The sequence below is a fragment of the Lupinus angustifolius genome, chromosome LG12, assembly GCF_001865875.1.
Source record: "Lupinus angustifolius cultivar Tanjil chromosome LG12, LupAngTanjil_v1.0, whole genome shotgun sequence".
Taxonomy (NCBI): Eukaryota; Viridiplantae; Streptophyta; class Magnoliopsida; order Fabales; family Fabaceae; genus Lupinus; species Lupinus angustifolius.
In genome coordinates this window covers 278,985-289,064 of record NC_032020.1, presented here as the reverse complement: position 1 = coordinate 289,064, position 10,080 = coordinate 278,985, and the positions used below count along the sequence as shown (strand labels likewise).

General features: G+C 33.8%; 1 protein-coding gene across 1 annotated transcript; it reads right to left on the bottom strand.

The window, feature by feature from the left end:
* On the bottom strand, positions 2,015-9,167 carry LOC109361559 (probable lipid-A-disaccharide synthase, mitochondrial). The gene is made up of 8 exons (XM_019607049.1): positions 8,875-9,167; positions 7,421-7,520; positions 7,184-7,289; positions 6,871-7,094; positions 6,639-6,717; positions 6,036-6,274; positions 3,402-3,628; positions 2,015-2,557 (listed from the first exon to the last, which is right to left on the bottom strand). The coding sequence occupies exons 1-8, from the start codon at positions 9,114-9,116 to the stop codon at positions 2,365-2,367; spliced, it is 1,410 nt and encodes a 469-aa protein (XP_019462594.1). The 5' UTR covers positions 9,117-9,167; the 3' UTR covers positions 2,015-2,364.

The following is a 10,080-nucleotide window of genomic DNA, read 5'->3' as shown; positions in this document are numbered from 1 at the left end:
TCAAACCTTACTCATTACATTCTATGAATCAAAGCATTGGGTATTATTAATAAGAGAATAATGTATCTCCTCGTATCAGAAGATAACTTATCTTCTCCTCTAGTCAGTAAAAATGTGACATGTGTGTTATTTTGTTTATTTTTAAAAATATTTTTATATAAAATGATGAAACATGACACATGTCATGATTTCACTGGTATAAGGAGATAACTTATCTCCTTATACCAGGAGATACTCCATTCCCGTTAATATCATAATATGTTTTAAAAATACATTTTGGAATAAAAGAGTGATATTACTCCTAGGTCCAAAAACCCATGATCGTACATCTTTATGTATGAAAAATAGAAATTAGATTATTAACTCATCTTTGAACAAAAAATTGGAAAAAGGTGTTTTTTTTTTAAAACAAACTTCATATCCAAAAGATTAACTCCTTAGGTTAAAAGATAAAAGATAGTAAAAGAAATAACTTAGGCAATTAAAATAGATAAGGAATAAGAGATATTAAACATGAGTTTTATACTATTTCACCAATTTTAGTGTGGAAGTATTTATGTTAAGACCTTAGATACTTGGAATACATATTATATGTTAATACATATTGGTTTAAAGGAATTGTGTAAATATTTTTAAATGAATAGTCCTTGGTGTAAGCAAATAATACTACTTTCAAGTAAAATTATATTCCTTGTTTATGAAAGATTTGAAATAAATTATTAAGTTGATAAGTTATCATGTTGATAAGTATTTTTTTTTCAAGAATAAGTAAATATGATAAAATTATTATGTTGATTAAATTCCTTGTTTCCATTGTGAGCAAATATGTTTATCAACATTCCAACAAAGTACTCCATGTTTTTTAGTGTAAGCAAATATGATTAAATTATTATATTGATAAGTTGTTATTTTCAATAATTTTAGTAAAGACATGACTTTATTCAAATATTTATTAAGTATTTGAGAAACTATTGTATTTTACTTTACGATGGTTTTAGTTTAAACTAGTAACTTATTATTTACTAATTTTGAAAAATGCAATCTTTTATGTCTACAAATATTTATTGTCAAACTCTATAGTTGAGTGGTTCAAGTGGTACATGTTTGATTCCCCTTAAGCAAAAACTCGGGTTCGAATCTTGTGGATGGAAAAAATGTCCGTTGGGAGAGTTAACCTCACTTACCTGTGGATGTTCCGGCTCGGATATGATTGTCTTCACTGCAAGGATACCTGTGGGAGTCGTATTAAGATTACTGTATTTATCTTTTATGATTTGTTTCCTATCTAATTAGAAGTTTAGTATTAATATAAATATGAATTAGTATCATATCTTTTATATCATAATATCATCATGTAATCATTCAGAATATTATCAACACAATTTACTATTTCCATGAATCCAACTAAGTCTAGGTTCATGAATCCAACTAGTTTCTTGGAGCTCAAGTGGATAATCGTATCAGATATGATACGTATCAGATATAATACAAGTATCAGATATGTATCATATTTGATACTTGTATCGGATACATATCATATCTGATACTCGTATCGGATACATATCATATCTGATACTCGTATTATATCTAGCCCACATTTCTCCAAGGGTGAGTGTGCATGTTATTAGGAATGTGTCCAAACAATCTAGTCCACATGCATGCATTCATGCATCTATCCTAATTATTAAGATTCTGTTTGAGAGTTGAATTTTAGAGAGGGATGAAAGAAAAAAGAAGGCTTTAGAGTCATCTCATAAATGTATTATATGACTTTCAAGCCTTCTAGCCCTCTAATAACCGACTCAAAACAAGCACGTAGGGTCCATTTGAGAGTTGGGTTTTGGAGGAGAATGAATGGAAAAATAAGGTTTGAAAGCTATGAAATACACTTGTGAGATAACTCTCAAGATCTCTATTTCCCTTATTTTCCCTCTGAAAAAACTCGAACCTTAAGTCTTCGGTGTTCACATATAAGTATTCTTGCTGCCTACAATAGCCAAAACAAATGAGATAAATCAACATTTGTTTTGTTGTGTTTAGCTGATTTATACACAAACCAAATAAGTATTCAGAGATTCAACAAAAACTATTCATGTCTTTTTTACCAACTAAATGGAAACAAAAAATTTCAAAATAAAATGCTAAAAACAACAAAGTTATTGAATGACAAGAAATTTTCTTTGATAGTAATAACTTGATTTGTATCTCTGATTGCTTGCATGGCAAGAAACAAAGGACAGACCTTCAACATTTACACTAAATGTTTTTAATGCCATTGAACTTTCACCGACTCCATCTAGTAGGAATAATGTTTGGTTGTTGTTGTTGCCACTTTGCTTTCGCCGAATAAGATTTCGTTATACATTAGTCACCTAACGGATTCCCGTAGTTTAATATAGTCAGTGCTGCAACTACACTTGGACTGTACTGAGGATTTGTCATCAAATTTTGTTGAAGAAGGTTGTGCTTTATTCCTTCTGGAGGGAATAGAAGTTTGACAAACTTTTGAGCTGCAGTTATTTGTTCTTCTCTACAACTGCTATCACTTATTAAATCCCTATAATCATGAGAGAAGACCTAGTGTCAAATATACCGATGAAAAATGTTGGTTTTCATCTGACTAATAATGGTTGATTCGGTCGGTTAAGCTGTAGGATATAAAGTGTGAGTGCCTAGGTTCACAACCCGGGAAATACACTCCCTTTCCTTAAAAACTTTTCATGTATTGCCTAAGATAGTGTTTGATGCACAGATAGAATGAAGTGTAACATAGTGTTCTGTTCTCTTTGATTCCGACTCATTTATGGTATGTTTACGAGTTGATTTTTAGAGGGTAAGAAAGAAAGGAAAAGGGGAAAGCTTCAGAACCATGAAATACACTTGTAAAATGAATCTCGAGTCTTTCATTTCCCTTCTTATCCTCCAAAAATAAACTCACAAGCAGACCCTTAGGGGCCATTTGCGATTTAGATTTTAGAGAGAAGGAAGGGAAGGGGAAGGTTTGAGAGCTATGAATTACACTTGTCATATAGCTCTAAAGCCTTCACTTTCCTTTCATTCCCCTCCAAAATTCAACTCGAAAACGGGCACAGGTCAGTTTGCGAGTTAGTTTTTGAAGGATAATGAAGGGCAGAAAAAAAACTTGGAAATCATAAAATACATTGATGAGATAGCTCTCAAACCTTCTATTCTCCTCCAAAACTCAGCTTACAAATCAACCTTAGTGGAATCAAAACATTCCATTTTTTGGACCCATGTCATATTATGTTGTATTTATAACACACCAAACATAAAATAAAACCCATTCTAATACTTTAGCAAACACTAGTCTTAAACATTTAATCTACATAAGTTTCTTACAAAATTAGTGACATCTGAAATAACTTGAAATTCAATCTTACTTGAGCAATGAGGCCAGATTCTCCGGCGTGCAGGATCGGAAAAGTGCCTCGGGAATGATGGGTGAATCCAAGAGAATATTGGGAAGTGAAATGTATTTTATCTTAGCTTTGTACTGAATGAACCATTCTGTCAAAATATTGGCACGATATGCAACAACACAAGGCAAACGTGCAAGTTGCAGCTCAACAGCAACTGTTCCAGATGTGCATAATGCAACTTTACTTGCCTGAAATTCAGTTAATTCAACATAAATAGGCATATGAATACAGTCTTCGAGCGCAAAAAAAGCGGCCCGCAAAATATTACCGCCGGCTATGAAACACCGATACCGATACGAGTATCGGATTTGATACGTATCCGATACGAGTATCTGATATGATACGTATACGATACGAGTATCGGATATGATACGTATACGATACGAGTATCGGATATAATACGTATACGATATGTCGATACACATTCTTGAAAATGTAGGATATGATATGTTTGGGATACGCATATAAAATATGTACATAAAACATAATAAACATATAATTATTGTTATGAATTTCTTAATAAAGAACATTTCTTAAACATCACTAAATACAAAGTGAAATTCATATTGTCATCCGAAATTATTGCTTAGTGCCGACAAATAGGAACAATAACAATCTTGTTTAATCGATGGTCAACAATATGCATATGCATTTCCTATTCATTCTCTATAAAATACACATGTTTTGTCTTTTCCCTCTCACTACTATGTTTCTCTCTTGTATTTAATTGATTGTGTTATACTTTCTTCTCTCTTAAAATGCTATTGTATGGTAGTTTGAGTGTCTATAAGGTATCTGGAAAATATTTGAAGAGTATCGGACAGTATCAAATTCATAAATTATTTTTCAAAAAAATAATTTTGACATGCTATGGGTACATCGGAGAGTATCGGATACGGATACGTGAAGGCTATTGAAGTATCAGTGCTTCATAGCCCACCGGGTAGGATGTGGACTGTGCAAGAGAGTAAATATGCACAACCTTATTCACATAAACAATAGAGAGGCTATATCCAAGTTATGAACATGTGACCTTCAGGTTACAAAACAACAACCTTAGTGTTGCGCTCAGACTCACCTTCATGCATTCTTCAAGGGTTAAAGCTTTAGTGAAAATAAATTTATCTTTATTCACATCATTAGTTGAATGTATCTACAAGATTTGCAGGCTAAAAAATTGAAGGTTTCTTGCTTTGGTCCTGCATAATATATGCTACTATATAAAATAAAACATGTACACATTTTATTTTACAAGATAGGAGGATAAGACAGCCTCCACCATAAAAACCAAATAAAGATGTAAGCACAAGATATGCCAACAAGCACCAAAAAAAACAAAACAGGCCAACCCGCCGGCCTGCCAGCCCTGCCAAATATGGGTCGGGCTGGCATTTTGAGCCCTTTTAACAATAAGGGTTGGGTCGGGCCAACCCATATTCTGACAGGCCAAATGCGTATGAGATTGTGTCTTTTGTTTGTGATTTTTTGTTTTAAAAGACATTTATGAATTGTTTGAATTATTTAATGAATTAATAATTTTGTCTAAAAGCTTTAATGTATGTTTTAAAAAACAAAACGGGTCAACCCGCCGGCCTGCCAGCCCTGCCAAATATGGGTCGGGCTGGCATTTTGAGCCCTTTTAACAATAAGGGTTGGGTCGGGCCAACCCATATTCTGACAGGCCAAATGCGGGCGAGGTCGGGCTGGGTTGGGCTGGCCCGTATTGCCACCCCTACATATCCCACAAAGAAAACGAAAAGAAATTATGAGCTAAGATATTGCATCAAGTAACAAGGCATGTGAAGCTCTCTGCATAACTATCAAGGAAACACCTCTAAAGAAGCAATGGATGAACAATATAAACAAGCCATTAAAATGACTCTAGCCCAAATACCAGCACTTATGTACCGGATCTCAGCAGAACTTGCATTTTGGCGTGCTTGGACGAGAGTATTATTAGGATGGGTGACCTCCTAGGAAATCCTCATGCTGCACCTCTTTTATTAACTATGGAGTATGACAGAGCATTATAGCATCGTTCGATACATATAGCCGACTCCACCAACTCGGATTAAGGCTTGGTTATTATTTATCGAAGTTCCCTTGAAGATTATGTCATTCCTTTCAACCATAAGCACCAACGGACACAAAACAAAGCATACAGTCAAAGAGTTTTAGCTTCTTTACAGAAGCCAAATCTCTAAGGTTAAAAAACAACACACTGTTGAACATCAAATACAAAGTGGACCACAAACATAAAGAAATGGCCAAAACCATACTCAGAAATTATGTTGCGTAAACTGCGAATAAAAATACCCACTGACATGAAAAACTGGTAAACTTTATGGAAAATCAATGGTAATGATGCCAATTTTCAAGTTTATTTATATATTTCTTATTTCAGTGTCCACGAAAACTTGATAAAGTTAGAGTCTGAACTCATTCTACAATCGGGACCATAAGTACAAGCAGAAGAACAAGATTTCTATAACAGAAGTGTTACACCAAATCTCCACCACTATTATATGTTTTCGACATAACAAGTTCGTAAAAAATTCTCCGTAAATGTAAATTTAGTGAGTCAATAGGGCTTACACTGAAAGCATCATATCTCAGTTGTGTTGTTCCTCCTGGAATTAATACAACAGGCACAGGCCATCTATGAACAGCACCAGCAATGAACTTTTCCACATGCTCGTTAGGCGCAACGTGGATGACAGTCATCAAATTCGGAAAAGTATCTTTCAGGAGTTCGAATGTGTTTGCAAAGATGGGAAGCATCCGAGTGACCTCTTGTACTCTGCTTCCGGGAAGCAAGCTGATAACAGTGGCTCCTTTTAAAGTGGAAATTGATAAGATCATTAGATGTTAAATCAAACTATTATGATTGTACCAATAAACTTCATCTAAATTCCGTATAAATTTATCTTTTTGTTTTTTTGTTTTAAGGTTCTTTTATCCCTTTCCTTTTCCAACTACAATTAACTTTCATAAAAATCTGAGCTATGCAACATCTTGCTAAACCAGATACCATACAAGATATCCGAAATACGCAAACAAATATTTCTCTCAGGAAACAAACTTATTGGTGTAGAAGTGGTGAAATATCAAAAGCAGCTTTTACATGTGCCAGCACTAGAAACAATAAACAATTAAGATCAGCTAAAAAGATTGGGAGTTTCGTCAAATTATCAATACCTGATGGCACTGCATGTTTAGTTCGGAAGTCTTCAGCATTTCCTTCAGCCCTCCGTTCATGGACCGAGGAATTGTTTCTCTGAAAAAAGGAAATCAAGCATTTACAACCAAATCATGTCTATCAAAAGGTTCAACTAGATCAGAAATATGAACAACAAAAAATTACATATAAAAAGATAAAAGTTCATGATAAATCTACAAAGTACATAATGGAAAAATAGCGAGCTCGTACCAAATTCAACTCTAGAACATCTTCAAGGACAGGATGCCCAACAAAGGTTGCAGCTAATCCATTCAACCGACAGACTTTGTCCTCATTCGGAAGTATGCACAATAGATGGTCCACAAACGATGCTAGTCCTCTCAGTCTTGCTTCACCTCCTTTCCATGCCCAGAACGAGGGTGCAACATAGTGAAAATGTGCTGGTGAATACAACTTTTGCTGACCGTATATAGCTGCAAAACGCATTCCCCCGTTGGCATAGAGCATACCTCTCTAAATATAATCAAGTGGCACATTTCCAGCGAGGCGGATGCATTAGTACCTCTTAGCTGCTTCAAGAACCGGAAAGAAAAGCCTTTAGAATCAACTGTTACAACTACATGAGGCTCAAATGTAGCAGCTGCTTCTACAGTTTCCTTTAATTTCACCTGACAATTTTATAAACCGATAAAAATTTATAATCTGTTTATCTCTCTTTTACTAACACATACATCGCGTATATGATTCAACAATCCATGACACACGGACTTCTTGGAATTGAAGTTTCTTCTTTACTTACTCTGAATTTATACAGATGTGGCAATAGCTCCCAAATTCCCATTACTGAGATGTCCTCGATAGGGAACAAAGACTGCAATCCTTCACTGGACATCTTAGCCCTGAAATAGATAAAAACATTTGAAACACATCGGAAAACAAATTTTTCAGCATATTCTGAGGCATGTACATTCAATCTTCATTGACACATATCAACGATAAATGCCTGTAAAAATACCAAACAGTCAATCGATACATACAAAGGGTCAGTCCTGACTCATCGGTAAGTTTGTTTGCCTTGTGACCTGGAGGTCATGACTTCAAATCCTGAAAAGAGTCTCTTCACTTGTGAGGGTAAGGCTGCAAACATCTACCCTCCCCAGACCCCACTACATGGAGCCTCGTGCACTAGGACACCCTTCATCTGATCTAATCTCCTTATTGGGACTTCTACATGTCTTCTCCACATAAGCCCAAACCACCTAAAGCAAGATTATACTATCTTTTCTATGATAGATGCTACCTCAACTTACGATTTAATTTTATCTTGTTTATATGTCCACTTATCCAATGCAACATTCTCATGTATGCTATATTGAATTGAAGCTCATTTTCGTAATATAGTCGTCCAACATTCAGTTCATTCAACACCGCAAGTTTCATAATTGTGTGGAGTGATACATAGCCGAGAAAAAAATCTACCGCCAAGGGGCCTAAAGGTCTGTATGTTTTGGTAGGGGAAGGAAGGGAAACGCAAAACCTCGGAGTCATCTCATAAGTGTATTTCATAGCCTGCAAATATCTTTCTTCCCTCAATTACCCTCCAGAATCCAACTCACAATTCCTAAAGGATTAAAAGTAATAAACATTTTCCTATATGTAAGATTACAATAACAATGCAATAATATGAAGATTAAATCCGTACTGAAAATGTAGCTTTAGGTTTATCTAACATTCTCACAAAACTGATTAAACTACGAATAAAGAGTTTTATAGGGAAAAAACAGTTTTTAGAGAAGCTAAAAGTTTTAAGCTTATTAGAAAGAGTTTAATTGTTATGCATCATCAGTTTAAAAGTTTTTTACAATGTCGATTTATCATCCATCATTCACGTATATTGTTTTTACTTCAGAGTCAATGATCACGAACACATGACCGGTGGATGATGGAACGATAGTGTCAACAAAAACTAAATGATTATTTCAAAACTAATGATAGATACAAGATTCTCTCATTCAATCATAGTACCACATACTGAATTCACCAAGAAATTCAGATAATACTAATCAAGTAACTAAAAGAAACTGATTCTATTACAAGAATCAATTTCTCAGAACACCATTTTACAATAATTTTCCATTAAACATATTGAAACACAAAAATAACTTATTCCATTTATAATACAATACCCATAATCCAATTTTCAGAGTTAATTCAAAATATAGTGTTAGAGTTCATAGTTGGTTTGAAACATACCCTCCAACACCAGAAAAACGAAGAGGTAAAGGTGAGAGAAGTTTCAAAGAAGCCATAAGACGAGAAGCAATGGAATCTCCAGAAACTTCTCCAGCAACAATGAAGACTCTTAGTTCACCATCTTTTGAAGCTATTTCTAGAGGAGATTTCACTCTTGTGGGTGATGGAAAAAAACATTGAACATTGTTCAAGTTCCATTTTTTTCTTGATATGAAACGTGGGACCCACTTAGTGAACATCATCAACCATGAAAGAAGAACAGAGGAGAAACTGAGAATGAGGTTGTCTAGAAAGTACAAACACGTGCCTGATATCAAAGTTTGTTGGGCTGGACCTAATGAATTATACAAAAAAAATTTCATGTTTTATCAATAGCTTAGTGTTCTATATCAACTCACGTTAGTTCAAGTGGTACATGTTTGATTCCCTTAAGCATTCGAGTCATAGATGAAAAAATATCCGCTGGAAGAGTTAGCCCCACGTACCTGTGGATGTTCTCAACTCGGACAAGATTGCCTCCAGTGCGAGGATACTCGTGAGAAACCAAAACAACAGCTTAGTGTTTATAAGTATTTTTTATTCCAAAAAGTGTATCACTCATGTAAGTGATGAAATACTTAATTATTTACTTTTTAATTTAAATTTATTTTTTCAACTAATCATATGTTGTGACACATTTTTGTGAGACAACATATACGCTTTTGGTATCTGTTAATTGGTTGATTCCCTAGTTAGTATCTATTATCAAATTGATGAGGTGTGTTTCAATCTATTGTTTACTGATGAAATTATGTAATGGTAAAGTTAGATATAAATATGTGTAATAAAGTTTTATATATAATTAGTGTATCATTCATTATTTATTTTTAGTCATTATTAACTCTTCACTGCATACATATTTTTCTCTGAATATATATTATTTGAAAAATCAATAAAGAATATACTAACTACTTTTATTTATATTATTTATTAAAACGAAATGTACCACTTGGTGGTGAACAATGTTTTAGAAGTAGTATAAACAAACTAGTAGTTACTTCTTTGATCATCCATAGTCTAACTAACATTTTATTAAAAGTTAAGTTACTTTTTAAAAATTAATTTTAAATAGAAACATATCAATATTTCTATTTTAACGAGTTTTGACCGATATGATTACATGATTGATATAATTATTATATTATACGATAGTGAGTTTTGTTATAA